The 24,578-nt window shown below is 52.0% G+C and overlaps 2 protein-coding genes across 4 annotated transcripts in view; both read right to left on the reverse strand.

The window, feature by feature from the left end:
* Positions 1-453: 453 nt before the first annotated feature.
* Positions 454-2,999, reverse strand: SUPT4H1 (SPT4 homolog, DSIF elongation factor subunit). Of its 2 annotated transcripts, XM_059866013.1 has the most exons (6): positions 2,856-2,999; positions 2,224-2,330; positions 2,065-2,120; positions 1,836-1,889; positions 936-962; positions 454-841 (listed from the first exon to the last, which is right to left on the reverse strand). In XM_059866013.1, exons 1-5 carry the CDS (start codon positions 2,931-2,933, stop codon positions 943-945), a joined length of 315 nt encoding a protein of 104 aa, XP_059721996.1. In that variant the 5' UTR covers positions 2,934-2,999; the 3' UTR covers positions 454-841; positions 936-942. The 2 variants fall into 2 exon arrangements, with proteins under 2 accessions (XP_059721996.1, XP_059721995.1); XM_059866012.1 differs by lacking the exon at positions 936-962.
* A 105-nt stretch (positions 3,000-3,104) lies between these two features.
* RNF43 (ring finger protein 43) overlaps positions 3,105-24,578 on the reverse strand; it is a 60,304-nt gene continuing 38,830 nt past the window's right edge. Inside the window, exons 2-10 of one of the 2 annotated variants that reach the window (XR_009489135.1) lie at positions 22,212-22,334; positions 17,747-17,821; positions 16,261-16,392; positions 15,649-15,750; positions 14,795-14,950; positions 14,188-14,290; positions 12,209-13,711; positions 5,826-6,134; positions 3,105-5,636 (exon numbers count right to left, since the gene is read on the reverse strand). Coding sequence is in view for 1 of the 2 variants with exons in the window: in XM_059865662.1 (XP_059721645.1) it covers positions 6,091-6,134; positions 12,209-13,711; positions 14,188-14,290; positions 14,795-14,950; positions 15,649-15,750; positions 16,261-16,392; positions 17,747-17,821; positions 22,212-22,334 (2,238 nt within the window). In the remaining variant the exon portion in view is untranslated. Of the gene's footprint in view, positions 6,135-12,208; positions 13,712-14,187; positions 14,291-14,794; positions 14,951-15,648; positions 15,751-16,260; positions 16,393-17,746; positions 17,822-22,211; positions 22,335-24,578 lie in introns of both variants that reach the window. The other variant, XM_059865662.1, reaches the window with a different exon arrangement.

The raw sequence follows: 24,578 nt of genomic DNA on the forward strand, positions 1-24,578 counted from the left end.
GTGTTTCCACCGTTGCTTGTCCACCCCACCCGTGTGCAAGGCCTGGTACTGCCTCCCAACCACATCAGCAACGGGCTCGTCCTGCTCTGCCTGCCCTGGAGCCCAGCAACAGCCAGTGGATGGTCCTGGAAGCTCCATCCTGCTACCTGTCCCTTGTAATGGACCTGCAGGCCCAGGGCTCCGTGACCTCCATGTAACCAACTCCACAGGAAGCACTGGCCATCACCGTCTCTGCTCCATCCAGCTGGCAGCTGCAGGTTTCCTATATGGAAGGACACCTCGTGCAGCCAGGACAGGATCTCGCTCTCAAGGCAGGAATGTGGCCCATGGCACAAGCAGTGACAACTGCAGGCTCCACAGTGTGGCACAGGCAGGGGGGTGAGTGTGAGCCCCCTCCACCTCACCACCCTGCAGTGGTGAAACCAGTGACAGAGAGACAGCTGGACCCAGCCGTGACCAGGCAGTGGGTTTTATTAAACTATTTACACAGCTATTTCCTAAATCCCCTCTTTCCCACACCAATTATAAAAAAGCTTGGGCATCATGATTAAACACCTTTTCTCAGCTCTACTCACACCCTCCCCCCTGTCAAGGCTGAGATAAATGTCTGTGGTCTGTGGTGTGGTGGAGTCTGGAGGTACTGAGCGAGGGGAGCTGAGCCAGCACACTCAGAGTCCAGCCCCACTTCCCGACAGGATAAAGCTGAGGTTTTGGAGCAGTGCCCACTGCTTCTTCCACACAACACTGGGATCTCCAGGCAGCACAAGGGCCCTTCAGGTTTTTATGGCTGTGTCCCGAGACTTGTAGGCCACTCCACGGCTCTTCAACTCTCGGACAATCCCTGCAGGAAGGAGACAAACACATTTCAGTCTTCTCCTGGAATGAGGAGCCTTGGGAACATCTGGTGGTTCTGTCATGTAGAACTGGACAATCACCTTCACTTCATAGAATCATGGAATATCCTGAGTTGGAAGAGAGGGATGAACAACGATCACAGGAGTCCAGTCCCTGGCCCTGCACAGACACCCAACAATCCCACCCTGTTCATTCCTGGGAGCAGTGTGCAAATGCTCCTGGAGCTCTGCCAGCCTTAGGGCTGTGACCATCCCCTGTGCAGTGCCCCACCATCCTCTGGGGAAAGAACCTTTCCCTGATATCCACTGAAACCCTAACCCTGGGTATTTCAGATGTGCCTGGGCTGTGTCAGAAGGCCTCAGCTTCCGGCCTCATGATGTTTCCAGCTCCTTCCCAATGCAGAGCTCAGTCAGAAATAAGAAACCGGGGATTCCAGACACAGACATAGCTTTCACCCCAGGGGTTTGGGATTCACTCCTGGGTTAGGAGTCTACTCTAGGAAAACATACTGGGCAAGAACTCAGCTGGATGGATGATGCCCTTTCTGCATTCCAGAGATGAAGCAAATCCTCTGCACCCTCCACTCCATTTGTAAACACACAAATCCACCATGGCATAAGCCCTTAGTGCAGGAGGAGGGGTGTGCTCACTGCGATTGCCACAACAGCACCCCATTCTGCAAAACCCTTTTTTATGAACAAATCTCCATGTTATCCTGGAGGTGAATGGTTTCAGATGTGCCCACTTTCCAGAATGACTAATTCCAGTTTATGCCTCTGATAGCCAGGCTTTAGCCAGCAGCTTACAATATAAACTTCTGGCAGGTGCAGTGCTGAACCCTAAAACTCCCTCTCTAGACCAGCACCTTCTCACAGTCACCTCTGCTGATCCTATCACACCTTTGCTGATCCCATCACCCACGTGGCATGTTCCCTATGCAGTGTTCAGAGTCCCAAACCCTGACTCCATCACACAGGTACCTTGGGGCAGGCGGCCGGTCACAGACACTGCATAGACACCTGGCTTGAAGGTACCTGCAGGAAATAAAACCCAAGTTACCTCACATGGAGCAGCCAGGTGGGAAACCTCAACCTGGGCAGATGTCCCCTCACTGGGGAGGCAGAACTCCTTCCACATCCCAACCAGCAGTTCCCACTGCCCCTGAGAATGGTTTGCAGAGAAGGGATCTCCAGCTCCCAAATTACTCACTGATCCGCTGCCACTTGGAGACCCAGCTGTCCTCAGGGCTCATCATGGTGATGATCCTGCAGGAGGGATGGCAGTGAGGGGATGTTTCCTGGCCCTCACAGCACCACTTGAGTGCTCCCAGGCTCCTGGGGGACCGCGGCCAGGCCCAGCCCCACTCACCCATCAAAGGAGGAGCTGGTGCAGTCATAGACCATCTCGCGGTTGCCCTTCATCTGCAGATATGTCTCGCAGTTGTCACAGCCATCATACTCGAACTGGTCGATGGTCTAAGGGAACAAGGGTGTTGGGGACCGGAACCAGCCGGGAGCCGAGTGGACACGGGGCCGGGGAAAAGGAGAGATCCCCGGGAAGGAGCGTTCAGGACCAGGGCCGGGGCGGACGGGAATCGCCCAGAGGCTGCAGGAGGCAGAGGAGGGAGAGAGGCTCAGGCGGGGAAAGGCCGTGGCAGGAGCCGGGAGGCCGGGCCGGGGTCGGAGGGACAGACCAGGCCGGGGAGGAGGGCCTAGTCGGGAAGGGCCGGGACAAGGAGGGCCAAAACGGGCGGGGAAAGGGTCGGGAAGGGCAGAAAGGCTCGGACCGGGGCCGAGAGGAAATAGAGCCGATGCAGGGAAGGGCCGGGGCCGGAGCGAGGAGGCCCGAGCCGACGTGGTGGGGCTGGGTCAGGGAGTGTCGGGGTCGGGTAAAAGGGCTCGGCAGGGGCGGCAAGGCTTAAGCCGGGCGGAGGAAGGTCCGGAGCCGGCGGGGAGCAATGCCTGTGCCAGCCCCTGTCTCTGTCCCCTTCCCGGTCCCACCTTGACGAGGGAGCAGAGCAGGCAGGCGCGCAGGTGCCGCAGGTCCTTGGGGACGGTCTCCAGCGAGATCGCGGCCATAGCTGCACCGCTCTCATTCTGCGGCTGCGCAGCGGCCCCGGACCCGCCCCGGGAACGGGAACGGGAACGGACCCGCCCCGGGCCCGAGCGGGGGCGGCGGGCGGGGTTTCTGTCACGGCTGGGCCGGGCCCGAGCACAGCCCCTCACACAAAGAACAAACGCAGGCAGCAGACCAGTACATGGATAAATATATTAGTAAATAAATATATTTCTGAGCACATCAGCATATTCACACATCTTTGTGTTTATCGGACATAAATACACAGTTTTGCATATATATATAAAATGGGTTTTTTTTTGGTTTTTTTTTTTCCCCCGTGTGTGGTCGTTTTTTTTTCCTGGGTCATAATTTATTCCCAAACCCCGACAGCCAGCATAGATTCAGCAAAAAAAAACAAACGAAACAAATAGCAACAACAAGACGAACCGATATTCACATTTCTGAAGGATCTGAAGGATTTGTGCAGGAGGGGAGATATCCAGCCAACCCGACCATATGGCCAGTTCAGGGGGTGTGAGCTTTTGGGAAGGGGGTCCCAGCAGAAGGACTGGGCCTTCAGTTTGGATAGAGGGAGCTTGGGATGCTCTGGCTTCCATCAGTTTTTGGCTGTGACCTGGGATGCAAAGAAGGAAAATAAGCTCTGCATCACTGCAAGAATGCTGGAGAAATTCCACGGTGGAGCCCACAGGCACCGAGCACTCAAAAGCATCACCCGGAAGCAAGAGGTAAAGAACTGAGAGGAACCATTCCCTATTTTCTCAGATACTGCTTCTTCCCTTCCAGGCAGCCAAGGATAGTCATCCATCTACTGAAGAGGATCTTTCAAACCCAAGTTCCCAGACAGTTCCTCCCTCTCCTCCACCTGAGCCCCCACCGATGCAGACCTGCACTCCAGGATTTCCTATGTGAACAGGAGCAGCAGCGTAAGGTTGGGGAAGGGAGACACCTGGAAGCAGGTGCTGCCCTGGCAGCCTGGTAATACTGCAGTGGGGAGTGGAGAGGGTGCAGCTTTCCCAAAGAAGCTTGTGGCTCTCACAATTTCAGGAATCTCCTCTTCTGTTAGGGATAAGGAGGGAAAGAGAGGACTTTAGAGCTGCACTTGTTCTTTCGAGCAGTGAAATGCATCCCTGGAGGCTCTCTGCCTTCCTGACTCCTAAATAAAGCAGTGGGAGCACCCTGACTTCATGACCCTCCCCCTCTGTTAAGCCTCTGAGCCCTCCAGGATGGTCAAGGACATAGGGACCTGGTTCAGACAAACCACAGACCAGGAGCACAGGAAGCCCAATGGGGTGAGTCCAGACCCACTCCTAGATTTTTCCTGTAGTTAAGACTGACTTCCCTGCACAGGAGAAAACTTTCTGAGCTTGTGTCTTCTGCTTCCACTGTAGGACAAACAAGAGCCTGGAAAGGTCTGAATCTAATTCTGCTGGGTGCTTTGAAGAAGGAAATTCAGCTCTTCCCTAGACTGAAAAGGTCCCACACAGCCTGGTCACAAGGAGACAAGGAATGAGCACTACAAGAGAATAATGTTGGGTTTAAAATAGTGCTATTGGCTGATCACTTGACTGTCAGGGACTGATTAGCAGCTGGGACAAAGATGCCTTTTTCGAGGATTAAGGGCAGCAAACCCTGTAAAAACCTTTCCCACCAACAAAGGAAGGCAGAGGATTATCCTAAACTGGGACTACATCACCAGAGCGCTCTCTTGAGAAGCTGCTGCTTCAAAGAAAGACACGGGAAGCTTTACTGAGCAGAAGGGAAAGTCTGTCCCTACATCAAGTTTCAAACTGTTAAGAGTTATCTTTAGCTCCAGTGTTGTATCCTCACCAATGCTTCCTTGTGCTTGGAAGCACCTGGTGCCACAGAAAACGTGCACTTCACATGGGAATCTGGCTGATTCTTTGGCCTGACTGATTATTTAGGGCAATGAACCTGACGGGGATTCTCTGCTGTTTGAAAGCTGCATGGGTTATGTTTTGAATTTGGCAGGTTTTATTTTGCTTGAATGTCTGCAAATTATGAGATGTAGGAAATAAGAACTAGTGACATTCAGAAAAATCCAAAATATTCATAAATGTAGGGGAGGGGGAATGTAATAAACTAGAGCCTGATGATTTCTCAAGTTTTATCCCTGCATCATCAAAATGTTGGAAAAGACAGAAAAATCCTTTTGAAGGATTTCAGGAGTCTCAGAATATGAAGTTTAGGCTGGGTGATGGATAGGGCTCTGCTCTTCATTTATTATGGAGGCTTTTGCTGGGAATTTTTGCTGTGTCTTGGGGCAATGAGAGGAAGGAGAGAAGCAGGAACCACATGAACTCCAGAATTTTGTATGACTCCTGTGATGGGGACATCTAACATATGTTTGAAATATGCTCTTAACAGGGCTGGCCATGACAGTTTTTTGAGGGTAGGTGGAGGAGTTAGGGGGTAAGTGAGAGACTTTGTTCACATTGCCAGATGAGAGGGTGGATTCTTTGCAATGGAAAGAGTCTGACCCAGCTCCTTCCCAGAAATGCTGACGTCCCTGTGTCTTCCCCTCTCCTGCTACTGGCAAACAGTCAGTGGCTGAGACGGCGTCAGCTGAGGGACACTGAGGTGACCAAAAGTGATGAGAGCTCTTGGTTTCCACTGAAGTCAGAAGCAGCACCTTGCAGGGCAGCCCTATGAGCGGTGAGATGGAGAGTAGCTTGTTCCTGTGTCTGAAATAAGCATGAAAAAGTTAATTGAAGAAATCTGGCTTTTGACCTAAGTGAGGAAATGAAGTCAGGAGCTACCAGGCCACAGAAAGTAATTTCTGCAGCTTTTGGTCTTGAAGGCTTGTTTATTTTTGCAGTGTTTAGCAAAACCTTCTGTGGCATGATCACGCCAAAATAGCAGCTTGCACTCACTCGGTGAGCTCTCCCTGGGAGCCCTGCCCAGCTCGGAGCGGTGCCACGGGATGATGAGGGGCTGCCTGTGCCTCCAGAGGAGACAGCCCGGAGAGCAGGGCTCTGTCTGTGTGACCGTGGAGACGTGTCAGGAGACCATGAGTGGCCCATTGCTCTTGCCAGTCTGTGTCTCAGCAGGGCAGGGCTGGGCAGAGCCACATGTGAGCAACTCCATCAACATCTGTGTCCACTCCAACTCCCAGCAAGCAAACAGGCCAGTGTTTTATTAAACTGAGTGTTCATGGACATCCTGGACCTCCTCTTCAGATCCTGCATTCAAAGAAAAGGAGAAAGAAAAGTGTCAGCTACACCTGGCTGAACATTCCCAGGCTCTGCAGTGGCTGGGGGCTTGACCCTGTAATCCAGAGAACAGATGCTGCAGGAAAAACCACTAAGTGGAAGCTACTAAAAAGCCACTAAGCTACTGAAACAGGCTCCCCAGGGAATGGTCCCAGCCCTGAGGCTGCCAGAGCTCCAGGAGTGTTTGAACAACACTCCCGGGGATGCACAGGCTGGGATTGTTGTAGTGTCCTGGGCAGGGCCAGGGACTGGACTGGATGATCCTTGTGGGTCCCTTCCAATTCAGAATACTGCATGATTCTAGGAAGTTTCTCTCAGTTTTTCAGAGGGAATTTTCTGGCCACCTCCCAGCCAGTTTATTCCTCTGAGGTGAAGTACAATAAAATCTTAAGACATCAAGCTACTCCTTATACATTTCAGAGGAGGCAGGCTAAGGGAACCCTAGGATTCACATCACTGCTTGGTGTTTACTTTTGAGGCTTTTTAATGTTTGCTCTTTGTGAAAATCTGTACTGCTGATTCAAAAATTATTAGGAAAAGAAAATAACACCAATTCACATGTCACAGAGCCAGGGGGCGGCAACAGAAAGTCCAGGCAGTAAGAGCAGAGAGCAGAGATGCAAGACAGGAATGACACATGTTCCACAGTGTTCTAGAGGTTGCACAAATTGCTTCTGAGCCCAGCTCAGGCCCAGGCTCTTGCCAACCCCTTCTGCCTGGAGAATTACTGATAGGCAGGTGCTGGGCAGTTTACTTGGAAACATGCAACAAAAGGGCTGCCTAAAAAGGTACACCCAAGTCACTGCTCCAGACAGCTCCTTTCTCTCTAAGTCACTGCCTGTTGTCACACACACCACTATCCCTTCCCAGATGTCTCCAAGCCTGCCCAGAACTCTTACACAAGGTCAGCGTAGCCCAGCAAAGGCATACAGGCATTATTTTTCCTATCTCCCTTTTCGTGAATGTTTCTGAGATCAAAGGAATGAAATGCCCTCTTATAGATTCACTGAGGGCAATTCAAAACAGCTTTTCAGAACAGTCACAACAAATTCTTGTTGGTTATATATCGCCTATATACCTGCTCCAGCTGTAGGAGCAGAGCCTTGAAAATTAAATATGTGGGAAGAAAACAAACAAATGAGATTCTGCTTGGAAAAGTGTAGCTAATCAAGGTGGGAAAATGAATGCACATGATGTTTTACACGTACACACATGTGCAAGCGTGGCCATAGTTCCTGAAGATGGAGTTTAAGCATCTCTTGCGTTTGTGCCTTGAGTCACAAGTATGTGGAATAAGCCATTTCCAACTGCTTCCCTTGTCACCAGCTTATGTGCAACCCAAAAAGAGACTGTCCAGCTTCAAGCCCTCTGCGTTCACATGCCTTCAGTCTCAAATAGCATTACTAAAATATTTTTTGAAAGCTGTGCCTACATAAGTGTCCCCTGCTTGTGCTAAGAAAAGATCACAAACTGGGAGAGGTCAGAGAACCTTGGCTGGTGGACTAGCCATGGCAGGGCAACGACCTGGAGCACACCCTTATGACACCAAAGAAATCATGTTCTCTTAAGGGTGATCTTTTTTTGCCCTCTAATCCTTTTCCCCCTACCTAGTAAGGTTAAGAGATGTGGCAGGAAAAGGGACTCAGGATGAGCAGCAGGGAGGAGATGGGGAGGATGGTGAGAGCACTGCAGGAGGTGAGCTTTCACAGGGAGAGAAATCAAGAGATTTCATCAGCCTGTGCTGGAGTAATGTGGCTGTTCTAGGATGCTTCCCGGGCATGCCAGGGCGGTTCAGGAAGCCATCCAGCTGGAATTCACTGCCAGCTGTCTGTCTTCCCTTAAGAGGATCCATCAGCATTGCTCCAGGATTGATTCTCCAGGGACCCAACTCCCAGGTGTGGTCTCTCCAGGCAACAGAAGGGTCAGGGATGCATCTTTATGCAAAGCCCGCCAAGAAGGGTTGATGGAGGTGCTCAAGGAAGAGGCATAAACTCCAAGATCATGCAAGGCTCTTTGGGATCATCCACAGTGTTATTCCCTGCGATGCCAGTGCATGGCACTGCCTGCACAAGTGGAATTTCTCCAGAGGCTGTGGACCAAGATTCAGCCTCACCAGGCAGCTGGGCGAGGTTAGCACACACCTGGCAAGTGCTGCATCCCACAGGAGCACCGGCAGCTTCTGGAAGCCCTGGTTTAAGAACTTCCTGAGCCAGAGGGTGGATTTGCATCTCTGCATTTGCTACCTCTTGATCTGGGCTCTCAAAACCATTTTACTTCTGGCATCTACATCCTGGGGGCAACCATCACCAGTTTCACTACACACCATGTGTTGCCTTTTGGGTGTTTTAAAGCTTCTGGCTCCTGTTTGATGCCATCAATTACTTTGTTCTAAGCACTCTCTTGTCTGCCTTCTCCTCTGCTCTCCTGATTTCATATCCTCTTTTCCCTATTCTCTGCTGATCACTTTTTTTCCCACATGAAAGTCTCACTATTCTTTCTATCTTCTCAGAAAAAAAATATTGCTGGGATTGTGCCAGATACATTTCTGCCCTTCTTCCAAGGGAGCAGAAATTATTTCCCTTTCTTTTTCCACCCTTTTTGGTGATCAGGAGCTGTAAGATACCACAGGCTTGCACAGCTGCATAAAGGCACTTTCTGCTTGTTCCACATAGTTCCCAGCCAGCTAATGATAATGATAATAACAACAACAATAATGATAATAATAATGTTGTGACTTTTACTTAAAGTGGCTCTGCTCATGTGTGGCATTTTGGGGGATTTCATCCACCACTCTCTCACTCAACAGCTCAGCAGCAGGAGATCCTCCTGTAACACTCTGTATCCAGTTTTAATGCTTGACATCCTGATGGATTTTATATGTTATACACTTTGCTATCTCCTCTCCTTGTCCAGGATATTTATGAGCTTGCTGGAAGGTTCATACAGTTGCAGAACTCCACTTCTCTCCTTCTCTGAGTAATTCCCCTCCATTAAGTCTGATCTGCACTCTTGTCTCCTTTTTTCAGTGAGTTATTTACCTGTGGGAGCACCTTCCCTTCTATCCTTTCAGAGCTTTCTTCCCCTAAAAGATCTGCCAGGTGATACCTCTCCCTACAAAAACTGGGCTGCCTCCTCCCCTGGTTTTCACATTCAGCCATGTGCCTACAAGTCAGATCCTGTATTTGAATTTTTAACAATTTGCTTGGCTGGAAAGTCAGGCTCATCATTCTGTGGCTTCAGCTGTTTAAAGCTGATATTGCCCTCAGCTCTTCCTCCTTGGTCTGGGCCATGGATAAGAGATTGTAGTCCACATTCAGGATTTATCAGCTGTGTGTTTGAGCCCTGCAGGGTGCCCAGTGGGTAATCTGTACCCCTGGCAATTTGTTACTCTCCACTGTATTTCAGAAGTGCTCAAACTGGTGATTTGATTCATGAGGGATTTTGCCCCCCCTGCCCTGAATGGAGCTGTGCCAGGTAAGAACCTCCCCGAGCACTCCTGGTAATCACTAATGCAATAAAGGCAGTTTGCTCTTCTGCTCTCACTTACAGCCCCTGAACAACCCTCAGACTTCTGTCAGTCCCTAGATCTGAAGAACCCCAGGCAGCCTTCTCCCTTCCAATGCAGCTGAAAATGTTTGCATTAATAGTCTGCTTTACACAAGCTGTTCACAGCAATATTCCCTGGCCTGTCTCTCCATGGCTCTGTACTTCACTTAGCATCCAGCTCTGTTCTGATTTCCTTCTCCAGCCACACCTTGGCTTTGGAACAGCAGTTTCCAAGTGCCCTCTCTGCCCTGATGCTTGACCAGCCCTTTTCTGGGGCTGTGCATGATCCCAGTGTCCAAATGCATCTTTTGACTGCTTATTTTAGCAATATTCTCGTAAGACTCTCCTGTCTATGCAGGCTCCTTTTTGCAGCCTGTGCCGACACAGCATTATAACCCTAATGCTACCCTCCTTCTACTTGGGGGCAACTGGGGATTTTTGTGTCACTCGTCACTGGACTTCACACTCTTCTTAGTGCAGTGTCTCCCATGCCACCAGAAGAAAGACACGCTTCCCTCTCTGTAATTTCATCTAGGAATTACAGGGACCCACTGTTTGCTTTTCTTTTAAACTGGGTTTCTGAGAAGCTTATGTCAAAACTTTAATTTAAAGCTGGGCTTTCTAATTCATCCACTTATATTTTTAGCCTTATGCCAGCCATTTATGTGGAGGCAGAAATGCATTTTTCCTTGGTCTCTTTGTCTGTGTTTTGTGTCCTGCTTTTATGGGACTATCTACTGAGATTGTTCTTTGCTCTTTTTTACTTCTCTATTGATTTATACCTTTCTCAAGATAAAGAACCAATGTGATTACAATTCAGAGGTTGTGTTATGTCAACCAACGTTTTCAGCTTGGTGGCTTTTCTGCATAAGCCCTGCACAAGCTCTGTGCTCTGTCCTCTGCTCTTAATAAAGTTAGATCCTGAATCTGTGTAGTCTCTCAATCTTGCAAGGGAATTCTGACTTTCTGGGTGGTCCTGAAAGCATCCACAGAAGCTACTGCAGTAAGCAGACATAGATTCACAGCACTTTCAGATACATTGGTCTTTCTACCTGCTGGAATGGGGAGTGAAGAGGGAATGAAGGCTTGGTGTGCTTTGCAAAGCAGCTGGCACTGGCTATGGGTGGGGGTCAGAGGGTCATCAGGAGGTGGCCACCAACTGGGGCCACTGGGACCATTTCCAAAAACACAGAAGCATCCTGGCACAGACCTCACAATGCCCAGCACCTTGTGTTAGGTGTACAGACTCCTGCTCTTGAAGCCCTCCCAGGTTCATTTGGGAGCTCAAAGCAAGCCCTGAGCAGCCTGCCCTGAGCCAGGAGGGCTCTCTCCATGTGGGGTGCCCTTGGAGGGCATCGGCACTCAGAGCTCCCTGCACCCAGAGACATCTCTGCCCTGATGCCTCCTTATCTCTCCAAATACCAGCATCCCTCCAGGCCTTGGAAGAACCTCCCTATCACCTATCTACAGTGTCAGGCACTTCTGCACGTGGGAAAAATATCTGTTCCTGGGAGTCTGGGAGGCCAAAAGGCTGCAGGGAGCCAGGACCATGCCCATCCAGCCTCCCTTGCCCCACTGCCTCCGCAGCACCAGGAGCCTGGGCGTGGGGTGGGGCTGGATAGACAAGCACTGGGAGGAAGTTATTATCTCTGTGGCACAATGGGCACAGTGAGTCACAAGTTTAAGGCCAGTGTTATAACAGAAATTAGACAGCCAGATCTGTGTTTGGTGCCTAAATCAAAAGGATTTGCCCGAGGACCTGCAATGAGTCAGTGGCAGGGCAAGGAAGGGAGCCAGGCCCTGCTCCCAGCCAGCACCTGTCCCTGCTGACTTGCAGGTTGCTGCCTTCAGAGGACCTGAGAGAGCAAGACCTGGGCGCAAAACTCAGGTTCTTTCAAAGACACTCGTCTCAAAGGCATTTTCCCTCTCTTCGTGAGAGAGCGCAGCAGTTAGGCAGAAGGCCAAACTTTAATTACATCTGATTTCCAAAAGACTCTAAAAAGCAACTCCCACACAACAGAGGCAGGTGAGAAATGAGGGATGTGCAAATCGAGCAACTCAATTAGTCTGTTCTACTACCCCAGGCCACACACACTTCCTTTCTCACTGATTCCAGTTAGCTGGGCTTGGCTAAAACAACTGGAGCCCAAAAAGCCTTAATGATAACAACTCTGCCAGTAAGACACCCAAGACTTGTGCAAGGACACTGAAAAATGTGGTCTCACCCCTGCTTTTGGGAGATATTCCAGCTGCTGAAGATGTTTAACTAAAATTAGCCACTTTATTTCTCAGTTGTAGTATTTAAGGGTTTGGTGCACTCTTGCTCATCATTCAGGCCACCACCCTCACAGGTGAGCTCTGGAATGCTCCTGCAGTCAGTGCTCCTGTAGGAAAATCCATCAGGAAGGTACCAGGTGTTCCAGGCAGCTGGAGTTCCTTCAGAAAACCCCCTCCTCATTCACCTGCTTGCTGCCAGTAGAGGTGAAGACCAGACTTACCCTGACCACCCAGCTGAGATGGGCAGTGAAGGTGGACACTCAGACTGTGTCTGGGGGTGCACGTCCCTGACAAATCCACAGGAACTGAGCAGTTTCTCTCCCGTCCTGACAACCCCTCCTCCTGCTTCCTCAGCTCGGAGCTGGACTGTGGCACTAAACACTTCCAGAGCGGCCGGGAGCCGCTGGGCAGGGGAGCGCTTGGGATCAGGGGCTGGGCTTCGGGAGAGCAGCGGTAGCCAGCAGGATGGCTGGGAGGAAGGTGAGTGTTGCAGGCTCCGGGCTCGCCTGAGTCCTTGGGCAGGAGAGCGGGGTCGAGCTCCAGGGGACACTTTCTTTTCCTTCGGTGATGCCTGCTCTGTAAGCTGTGTCTGGGGGACAGCGGGACAGCTCCCAATTGTCTGTTGGCATCTACACTGAAGTCCAGCCTGTTTGGAAAAGTGGAGGGGGCATGAGTGGGCTCCTGGCCTTCCTGGGGACAGGCTGGCTGGCCTGCTGGAGCTGCCTCCTGCACCATGGCACTACTTTCCAAAGGCTGCTGAGAGTGATGGCGTTTCTCAGTTCTCTTTTGTGTCCGAGTACTGTGGAAGGCAACCTTGGCCCCGGAATACCGGGATTTGCGTGGCTCGGGCCCCTGTCCGGCTCGTCCAGGCGGACACTCCGCGTGCTGCCTGTAGTGGTGATGCTGGTGGTGGTGGTAGTGGACGTGGCTGAGCACCTGGGGCTTGGCCGAAGCAGCCCCCTGGGGCACCATCAGGTCCAAGGAGTGGGGCCGCCTCTCCCTGGGCAGCCGCAGCTGCTCCTGACTGTGGTCCGTGGTGGGGCCCTCAGAGCTGCAGTACACGAAGGGATCATAGTCGCTGCTGAGGGAGCTGCGGAATGTGGAGCAGCTGCCATGGATGCCCTGCAGGCTGACGTCCGTGCAGTTCAACATGGAGTCACTGGAGGAGCCATGGCAGGGCCCCGAGCTGGAGTCACTGCCTGGCCCGTCGGCCAGGTACCCACTATGCTCTGTGAGATAGCTCTCCCCAGAGCCACTGCTGTTGTGCTGGTGGCCAAGCCCTCGGCGCAGGGTGGGCACACGGTGCTGCTTCTGTGCCATGACTGCCTTGGGTGCCACACAGTGGGGCTGAGGCTGAAGGGGACATGTCCTGTGGGGTGCAAGCGCCTGCCCGCATGCAGAAGGGTTGGGATGCTGCTGCCCCAGCAAGCTTGGGGCCAGCGGGGCCACGTGGCCACAGGCCAGCAGGGAGGTGGCTGGTCTGTAGGGCATGTAGTGGATGGTGCCAAAATCCAGCTGGGAGAGCTCTGGAGAGTGGAAGAAGGGATTGCCATGGGCTGACTCTTGGGGAAAGCTCCTGAGGTTCCTCTGAGGATATGCTTGCGGGAGGTGGTAAAGGGCATGTCCTGGATGCTGGCGGAAAAGGTGGAGTCGCCGCCCTGGCTCCATGTCCTGAGGGACCAGCCTGGAGCTGGCAGCCATGGCCTGGTCCCCTGAGTCTCTGGCTGTGGAGAAAGAAGGGAGTATACAGCACACATCCCACAGCCCAGAAGGGAGTATCCAGCACATGTCTCATAGCTCAGCTGCAACAACCCTGGCACTGATGCTCCACTGCCCTCCCACCATGGCTCCACGTCCCACCTGTACTCTGCAACTCCTTGCTGCCACCACCAAACCACCCTGATGGTCCTGCACACTCTCCCTGCTGCTGTGACCCCCAGATCCCACCTTCCCATCCCCACAGGTCTCAGGACTGGAATCCCTCCTCTTGGTACAGGTCCCAGCCCAAGCCCACCACCTCTCTGTACCCTGGTGGGCTCACAGGCAAGGGACTCCTCTCCATGCACACAGTCCTCTGGCAACTCTGTGCATAGGGACACAAGGACCTGCTGATCCATCTCCCAAGAGTAACTGGAGCTCCTGCGCATAATCCTGTACCCAACCCTGTCCTCAGCCAGGAAATGCCGTGTCTGAGCCCTACCAAGAATATTGAACATGCAAAGTGGACATGTGTGGTGTTGCTGCAGCCAAGGGTCAACACACTCCCGATGGAACTCGTGGGAGCACGAGATGATCCGCAGTTCCTAGAAAAAAGTGGAGAGGAGGAGGATGAGCAAGGAGAACCGTGTTCCAAGACCTGGATGGGTCCTTCTTGATGGAAGTGAGCCTTGAAGGATGGACAGACGTCTAACAGTGAGGGATCTGCAGCCCAACTGCGCATGGAGGAGGCTGTGGAGCACCTCTGGTCCTGCTCTCTGAACATCCAGAATAGTCCAAGCCCTTGGGAATAGGGAGATTTCAGGCTGGGTGCTCTGGAGCAGCAAACCCAATTTTACCCTGTTTCAACATGGCCATTTTACCCCACAGCCACAGCTGGAGACCTGCCTGGAGACATGACTTCAGCAGAGCTTTATAGCCCAGGGGCTGGCACACCTCCATGGATGCAATCCCTTTCCAGCACTCAGGAGTTCAGAAGGAAGCACCTCACAGGCCTCCGGCTCCTGCCATTCTCAGTTCCCACTGCTGACCGCGCCCCTCCAACCTGGGAAGCCAGAGCCATGAGTGCAGCAGTCCTGCCCAAACCCTACCTGCCCCTCGCTGAACTCCTCGAGGCAGATGGCACAGACCGGGGTGGAGCTGCAGCTGCTGGCCGAGTCCCAGCGCGGGGCCGGCTGCGCCCGGGGCTGGTAGCGGCGTGTGGCCAGCTGCCCGATGGCCTGCAGGGTCTGCTGCTGCACCGAGTCCTGCAGAGACAGACAGGGCTTGAGGAGAGGCTCAGCCTTACTGTGCCCTCCCATATTCAAAATGGGATTATCAGAAATTTGGGGACGATACCTATCTGCAGAGGTGACATTCTGTCTAAGCTGATTCAGCCAGAGTAGGCTTTGTCACCAGCAGGAGACATCTGGCCCTAGATACTCAAATCACTTAGCAGTGCTGAATTTTTGATCCCCCAAAGGATTGTCTCTCTATGTCTCTCTATCTCTACAAATGGGATAGTCTCAAACATGGAAATACATCTGACTCTGGAAAGATGATTATTTCATTTGTTAATTTCTATTAAGAATACTAAATCATACAATCACAGAATCAAGGAATGGCTTTGATTAGAAGGGACCTTAAAGCTCATCTTATTCCACTCTCCTGACATGGGCAGGGACATCTTCCACTGTGCCAGGTTGCTCCATCCCAACCAACCTGGCCCTGGACACTTCCAGGGATCCAGGAGCAGCCACAGCTTCTCTGGGCAACCTGTGCCACGGCCTCGCCACCCTCACAGGGAAGAATTTCTTCCCACACTTAATCTAAATCTCTCGTCTTAGTTTAAAACTGCTCTCCCTGTCCTATCACTCTCTGCCCATTTCCCCTCCCAAAAGGCGTCTGTTCCTGCTTTTCCTGTATTTCTGTTGGCTCAGACACGACTGCTCCATGAGATCCCTACCTGAGTCCTGTTCAGCTGGCACTTTGTGCGGACAACAAAAATCAAAATGATGACGACCACGGTGCTGACCACTGTGAGAAGAATCCACACGTCGTAGTCTGGCTGTTGGATAAAACAGGACAGAAATTACTCTTGTGTGGAAATTACTCTTGGTGAGAGTTAGAGGCTAGGGGAACCTCCATCTTTTCTGGACCATCAGTCTTGGGAAATATCATCCTCGGCCAAGCTCCTCCTCTTTGTTCTTTACAAGTAAAATTAAAAACTGTTCAGTCTTTTCTGCACATCCATACAAGAACAGAATATCTCTGTCTTGCAGCTTCTCAGCTCCCTTGAGACCATGGTCTAAGGCAGCACAAAATGAGAAAATCAAGCCTTGATTTTACTTGAAGCGACAGAGAATCCCTTTGCCTCACTCATGACTTTAAAGCCAAAGAAACTAAGTAAGCTGAAAGTGCTTTTGAGCCTTTACTTGCAGCAGGTCTGAATGCTAAAGACAACTCCTGCCACAGGCTGTGATCTCCACCCCTGAGGAAGAAAGCTCAGCCTCTCTGGGAAAGCCTAGCAGGTTGGGAGGGAGGATACAGGAGGCAGTGGGAATCATGTGTCTCTCACCCAAGCTGGTGGCTCCTTGACCTCTATCTTCACGTGGGCCTCTCTGTTCTTGTTCACAACGCCCATGAGGAGCTCAGCATCATGGCCCCTGATTAGGACCACGGGCTGGCTCAGGCCTCTGGGCTTCCTCAGCTGCAAAGAAAGAAACACAGTGAGGGCTGATCCAGAACGGCCTGAAACAAGGACGATCCTGGCCCCCCCAGGCAAGTCCATTCCTCACTATGCTTCTTGCAACTCTTCACAGACTGACTGCTCCTCCAAGTTTACACTATCCCTCTATGATTAATCAGATGGAAGTTTCTCTTTTATCAATTTTACAGCACAGATTTCTTAATTTTCCCTGGTGGTAACTCCTCATGCACAACCAGCCATTTCTTGGTGTCTCTTGAGCTCCTTTCAAGCTCCTGTGCAAAAGCTCTTGGCCCCTCCTCTTCCCTGTGAAAGTGCCAAAAGCACTGCCAAGTGCTGCCATCACCACAGAAATGCTTCCTCTGCTCTGGACCCCTCCAGTTCCCCTCCTCCCTAAGGATATTCTGCTTGTTCTGCTTGTCACACTGGCAGTTTTCCACTGGTCCAGGTAGCATGGCACAGGTTGGCTCAGCAAGTGTCCGAGCCTGCTCTCCTCCAAACTGACCTGGATCAGGGTGGCCATCAGACCCAGTAACCCCTTCCCATACCCTGGGGGAATCCAAAGGTCGGTGGACAGGGATGGAGATGTGAATGGAGGTGCAGATGGTCAAGAAGACCATGGAGGCAAGGCTGAAGGCTCTCAGTTGTTGATAGGATTTGATGCTTTTGGCTTTTGTGTACCAAATGGGAAAGCCAGAAAAGTGGGAGCCAAGGCTTGGGGTAGGGATCAGAGCCTGGGATCTTAGCAACCTTGGCATCACCTCATGGACCTGCATTTGTTGCTATGTTTCTCTGGCACCAGAAATTAAGCTGTAAGTGCATGAAAGAGCCACGAGGGATGGATCCAGCAAGCAGTCAGCCCAGAGCTTGGATGAGGTCAGGCACCAGCTCTCCTGTCTGTTCCCTACCTAAAACTGGATGCTTTTCATATCCCTAGATTATCTGGATAGGGAATTGATTCCCTTCCAGAGATGACAACAATGCTGAGGAAAGGGACCTTTGGAGGGGTCCTAAACAAGATTAAACCTGCACCAACAGCAAAGCAGGATGGCTTGGAAACTTGAGAAATTACCTTTCCTGAGGTATACTAGGCTGTCTGGACGATGTGGGATGGGGAAATTTACAACTTCCCAAGAGGAAACATCCAGCTCCTTGCAGAAAAGTTTGACTGACCAGACAATGTCTTTTAAGAGCATGGAAGTGCCATGCTGTGTGTCTGTGTGGGGTAAGAGCCAACACCCAACACCAGCAGCATCCTGGGGCCTCCCACTGGTGGCTAGGGGGTCCTGCCCTGAGCACATTTTGGGATGGCACAAGAGCACTGTGTTTTAGCTGAGGGTATCACAGGGGTCTGTACCTGATCAGCAGCACTTTCATCGTCGGTGATGTCAAAAAGGATCGCACGGGCTCCACGTTCCCCTGCCAGCTTTGCCTGTCCAAAACAACAGAAGTTTCAGTAGACATTTTGTACTGTACCCTGTGTCCACACCTAACACTAGATCCATGTCTGCCTCCTGGTCTCTTCCCAGGAGAAAGAAGCACCTGTTTGGACTGAGGAAACAGCCCCTACCTCGGTTCCTGACTTGTTTTGGGCTGCAGTATCTACACTTGCCAGAGCCCTGCAGCTCACGGGTGGTTTCTTCCTAAAGCTGTGGAGGTGAACTACTTGGTGGCATTGCAGTCACAGCAAAACACAAACCTAACCATTCCCCAGCTGTCCGCGTGCCAGCTGCTCCCTTGTTTCAGAGCTGGATTTGCTGGGGAGGGACGTGCAGCCCCATTAGCCCTGCTGACCTCCACGGACAGCAGCAACTCCCACAGGTCCCCTGTCACCTGGCAACACCAGGGCTGTCAGAGGGCCTGACTCCCACTCACGCTGCTCTGCCTGGCTCCCCCTGCTCATTAGGGAGAAGCTCAGGTGGAGCCAGGTCTGCTCTAGGATTAGCAGTTCAGTGGCTTTCCGAGAGGGAAGGGACAGCTCAGAGACCCACCCAGCCGAGAACACATGCCACCTGGATGAGGTAACTAGCCAGGAGCTCCGGTCACCCACCTTCTCCCAGGCAGCCCCTGGAGCCCTCAGGCAGGCAGAGGTAGCCCCGGGAGATGGAAGGTGAGCTGGGCTGGGCTGGGCCGCGGTAGCTCAGGTGGAGCCCTTTGATCCCGAGCAAACAGGAGCAGCATTGCCAGAGCCGGCTGGGGCCTGGGGCACTGCCTGCTCCCAGCCGCACTCTTAGGGCTGGGAGCCGTCCGGGCCAAGTGATGCGGCATTCCCGGCATGGCCCAGGGGCACCAGCTCCAACCCTGCTCCCGGGTCACCTTGGCGAGGAGCACTGGGGGACTGGGTCTGGGTAAAGGGATGGGAAAGGAGCTGCAGTTGATCCAGAACAGGCAGAGGAGTAGGCTCTGAACTGCTGATGGGATTTAACACTCATAGGGAAGCTGGAAAAGTGGGATTAAGGCTCAGGACAGGGATCAGAGACTTGGGTCCTGCCTAGGATTGAAGGAACCCCAGTGTTTGCCAGCACTTTCAGGGGAAGAGAACTTTGAGGGAATGAATTCCATCTGACAGTCAGGCTTTGATGAACAACAAACAGCTCTATAATGACTTTATCCTGCTAAAGACACTGATTATGGGGCAATGAACAACTGAGACTGGACAAGTGACTTTTCCCAACATCTTTCTGACTCCTTGCAAAGGATACAACTTCTGGTGACCAGGGACGGGGCCCAGGGAATGGCTGGAATGGCTGGCACAGTTCCTCCAATGGAACTGTGCCAGGGAGGTTGAGGGTGGAGATCAGGGAAAAGTTCTTCCTGGAGAGGGTGCTGGGCACTGCCCAGGCTCCCCAGGGAACGGGCACGGCCCCGAGGCTGCCAGAGCTCCAGGGATGCCTAGGATGGGATTGCTGGGGTGTCTGTGCAGGGCCAGGGCCTGGACTGGATGATCCTTGGGGCTCCTTTCCAACTCAAGATACTCTGTAATTCTGTTCAAGCCTTTCACAATTTGCTTGATACAGTAATTTGCTCAGTGTTAGCTGTGTTTGCACTGTATCTCTTCAGCCAGAAGGCACAGCTGAGCTCCCTCTTTTAGGAGTGAAACACTTCTGGTGCAAATAGGTATTTACAGGATGATTTTGGAGGTCTCAGCAGTCTGACAACCAGGCTTGCAATCCCTGGTTCACTCAGAAATAAAAAAAAGCCCCCCCAAAAATTTACAAATTATGATCAGAAAGAACAATAAATCACTTTGAATTGATTCCAGAGGTCCTTCCCATGCCTTCCTCTCCTCTAATGCTTTCCCTATTGGTTTTAGCTTTGGAAGCTGAAACAGTGACAGAATTTAGGAAGCAGGGAAGTGCCTCAGGTGAGTGGTGGAGTTCTCCTCATGCTGGGCTGGCCAGGGCAGTCCATGTGCAGGGTTTGGCTGGGTGACAGCAGAAACAGAGGTTGTGATAACACTGCACATGGCTATTTTTATCATCATTGATACAGCCCTGCAATTCCACATGCAAAGCTCTGCCCCAAGACACACTTGCCAGGAAAACAAGGCTACAGCTTCACTCAGCACCAGCCAAATCCCTCAGCTACACCCCTGCTCCAGAGGAGGAGTGTGGTCCTGGGATTCTGAGGAAGAGACCTCAGCATCCCTGCCCATGGCAGCAGCTCAGGACGCAATATCTTTTAAGGTTCTCTTCCAGTCCCAACCATTTTGTGATTCTCTGATCTGTACGATGTTAGAGGGAGGGAGCTTGGCAGAGGCTTCAGGAGGCTGGAGAAGCAGACAGGGAGGATTTGCAGGGGATGGAGCATTGATGATACAAGGCAAGGCCCAGGGATGTTGCCAACTTAAGGAGTATTGAGCTCTATTTCATGGCTAAACTACTCCTGTTTATGGGAGCCTCCCTTGGTGAGATTTTAGAGTAGGAACACCTGCAGGACTGCAACTGCTGGAGATCAAACTCCAGTGCTGGATCTGGCTCTGGTAACAGAGTGGTCGTGATGACTGACGGTCAGTGAACTCAGTGTACCAGGTGAACTGAGGGTTTGTTTGCCTGCGGGGATTTGGGAGTCCTGGAGAAGGGATCCAGGTGGAGGAGCAGAGTGCAGCAGTGCACCATGTCTTGTCCCCCCTGTGCCAACCTTCCTCAGCTGATCCTTGGACTCAGTAACACACTGGTACTTCCAGTGCAGTGATCAGAGTCTCAAAGATGAAGGACAAAACTAGCGAAACTGAATCCCGGAATCCCCAAGTGGTTTGGGCTGCAAGGGACCTTAAAGGTCATCTCCTTCCACCCCCTGTTACAGCCAGGGACACTTTCCACTAGTCCAGATTGCTCCAAGCTCCATCCAATATGGCCTAAGTTTTGAAGCCTTTTAACGTTCTGAAATCGAAGATGGGCCTTTGCAGCTGCTTCATCCTCTTGTTCATGATCCTCCACAGCAGCTGCACTGCCCAAACATCCTGAGGCATCCTGGCACCACCATCATGTGACCCTCATGTCGGGATGGACATGACAGAGCTGGAGGCACCTCCCCAGCCCTTTTCCCTGTGTCTGTCACAAGTTGCCCAGGTGGGCCCAGGCCATTTTCCAGGTGTGGGGGAACTGACAGCAGGTTGCCAACTCCATCACACTGGCTCATGCCAACATCTGGCACCAGCTCCAGAGCAGCAGCATCCCAAATTTGGGTCGGACAACCCAGGAATGGATAGGTACCACTGCCTGTCTGCCTGTGCAGCCAGAGGGAACCAGCCCTAGGATGGCAAATCCACCATGGCATCACATCCCTTTCCTTACCTTTGATGCCACAGCCTCCATGAAAAAACCCTGTTGTGCAGGAGCAAACACTGGGTACAAGTTTTGCCAGCCTTCTTCAGCTGAGCCGTAGGGAACATGGAAAAGGACCCTGTCCCCATCCCCACTATGTCACCACCAGCAGGAAGGCAACCGGGTGAAATCACCTGAAGGCAATCCAGGTAAAGCCAAGAAGAGCTGAACAAGGGAATTTTCATGCTTGTACAACACTTGCACAAGCATGAAAATAGCCCAGCATTTGACAGAGAGACAATCAAAAGAAAAAGCCAATGTCATCCTTATCCATGCAACTTAATCAGAATCACAAAGATTTTAAGGCTTAAAATGACCCTTGTTCCTACCTGACTTCCTTATTACCAGAGAATTGGATCACTGACCTCAGCTTTTGGCACAGGAAGTGCTGTTTCACTGAGGTGCCTGATCCAAAGACCTCTGAGATCTCCCAGGGCACGAACTGTTAACAAGTCATGACCCACCACTAGTTCAGCTGGTCTGCATTTACCTCACTGCTCAGCACTGACTCTTCCCATGCCTCATCCAGTGAAGTATTGCAGCGTTATTTTTGGAAACAGAGCCACAGAAGGTGTTTTCTGTGTCCATGTTTTCCCACAGGCCAGAGAACACAGAGAAACACAAATCACACAGACCAGGAAGAAACGTGAGGCTGTAAAACAGGAGAGGCACGAGGCTACTGGGCAGCAAAGAGTGTGGGATGTTGGGTGAGGTCTGACCATCCCAGAGGTGCCAGGCTAGGGGGAACTCCACACCTTTTAAGAAGTCAGGCAGTCCAAAAGGTCAAGGGATGGGTGTTTGGGATGGCTGGCACAGCATCTCTCCCAAAGGACCCCTTCTGCCAAGGACTGCTTCAGCCAAGGAACCTGCTCTGTCCTTGTCCTTTTCTCTACTTCCCAACAGCTCTTTCCTTGCTGCCTTCTGCTTCCCTTTTCATGGCTGCACCACCGGTTTCACTTCCCAGGCTGATGCCATTTCAGGCATTTTTGCACTTACCTTGTTGGCTAGGGACAGGCAGGGGTTGGGATCCCGGTCCGGCTGTTCCAGCTTGACGATGGTGATGAATCCCGATTCTGTGTGTTCATCCTCGCTGGTGTTGCACAGGGATAGTGGGTGGGACTGCAGGACAAAAGCAAGGGGGAACTCAGATCCTGGGGCTCAGCACTGCAAAGGGAGCTCAAGCCCACACTGCAAACCCTCTGGACCTGCCTGGAGATGCAGGACCCCCTGTTGCTGGGTGTCACCATAGCACTGCTACATCCACCGGCCTTGCCCGAGCCAGTGAAGCTTTGAATGACACAAAAGAACACTCATTGTCCAAGCTGGGTGTCACCCCAGCCACTCCAACCACCCTCCAGAGCCTGGCTGGACTCTGGAGCTGGAGACCACAGTTCTGCGGCCTCCAGCAGCGCCCCACTGAATCCACCCCTAGCACTGGGCTTCCCAGGAAGATGCCTGGCAGACAATCTCCTCAATCCCAGGGTTATACGTATTAGAAAAGTGCCAGGAATGCTGCTGCCAGTCACAGGGAGGCCTTTTGCTGCCTGTGCAGTGAAACAACTCAGCACCAATCCCACATCCACAAGCACCCAGCACTGCAGGGTTGGGAGGCACCACAAAGCCACAGAGCTGCTTTTGGTAGCACCAAGTCTTGGGCATCAAAACAAGAACAGGTCTAACAAAACTATGAAAGTTAAAATTATCAAATCCTACGATGACAGCATGAAGACCAACTTATTCTAATGCCTAGTGCAAATGTCTGTGGCTGTGAGTTTGTATCCAACTCCTAATCATTTCTGGAGCTGCTTAAAACCAAAGTAAAAGCAAAGGATTTCAGTGAAATTTGAAATATTTTAAAGCAAAAGTTTGTATCCTTTTGTCAAAACACTGGTCTAGTAGAAGGTGTTCCTGCCCATAGCAGTGGGAACAACTGGATAATCTTTAAGGTCCCTTCCAACCCAAACTTTTCTGGGATGTTACAACTTAGACTTCAGACTACAGGACAGCAGAGTGCTATTGTACCAAGCCAAGCACCACAAACTCTATAAATCCAGGTTTTCAGGGAAGCAATCGGATCTGTTATGGCTTGAAACAGTCAGGGAAGCTCCCAAAAAGCCCCTGCTCCCTCAGAGCACCGACACCGACACAGTCTCCAAGTGCCTGTGATCCCGCAGGATTCACCCAGCATGGCCTTGCTTTGTGCCCTGCGTGCCTGGCTGGGAGCTGGGCTTACAATGTCAGCATGGCTTTGGGTTAATATGTGCCTGTCACAGCCACAGAAAAACAACAAACAGGAAATGCAGAGTGTGTCTCAGGATAGCTCCAACAGCTCAGAGGGACCCCACTGGAGCCTTCTCCAGGCTGCTCCTGGAGCCTGGGGAAGCTGGGAAGGACCTTGGAGCTGTGTCTGACCCTGGCTGTGACACTCATGGGGCAGTGAGTGTGCTGAGCTCGGAGCAGCCTCTCTATGACGGGGATTGCTGGGCCTGATCCCAGCATTAGGGTGAGGGGGCCTGGCACAGGGTGTTCAGAGAAGCTGTCCCTGCTCCTGGATCCCAGAAGTGTCCAAGGCCAGGCTGGATGGGGCTTGGAGCAACCTGGAACAGTGGAAGCTGTCCCTGCCCATGGCAGGGCGTGGAACAAGATGAGCTTTAAGGTCTGTTCCAACCCAGGCCATTCCATGACTAATGATGACCACCAGGAATATGAACAATGAGCCAAGCTGCTGCACCTCCAAATGTGCATGGGGAGCAGATGGAAAATGCTGGCAGCTGCTCTGGAGCAAGACCCACATAATAAATCTGGATAAGACCTGCTGGTACCTGCACCTGAGACCCTTCCCACATGGGCAGCTGTCCATGGAGCTGAGGCAGAGTAGCGGACCCTCATTATTCTGTGCTGGGTCCCTCACAGACATCGATCAGGCTTGAGGCCGAGCCCAGAAGCCTTCTCAGCACCCTGCAATGCCCAAGGGCAGCTCAGGGACATTCCTGGAGTGGGGACACAGGCACCATCTGCCACAGCCACACACTCCACTCATCTCTGCTCTAGAGACCTCTTCCCACTCCTCTCCTCATCTCCTTCTCCTGTTTGTTGCTGTACAGTCAACTCCAGCAGCAGCACAGCAGCAAGGCATGGCTCTTTCTACATCCTTCAACAGCATTTCTTGGCATTCCCACTGCCCCGTTCCTGGTATTATGAGTGAGGGATCCTGGCTGCACACTGTGCTCACAAGACAGGAGCAGACTTGAAAAATCATCTGAGGATGAAGTGGAAAAACAAATATGAGATTTCTCAGTGCAGAGGACTCATGCCCCATGCGCGGCTGCAGCTGCAGAGTCAGGATCCCTCGCTCCCTCCTGG

This window comes from Haemorhous mexicanus, chromosome 22 (genome assembly GCF_027477595.1).
Source record: "Haemorhous mexicanus isolate bHaeMex1 chromosome 22, bHaeMex1.pri, whole genome shotgun sequence".
NCBI lineage: Eukaryota > Metazoa > Chordata > Aves > Passeriformes > Fringillidae > Haemorhous > Haemorhous mexicanus.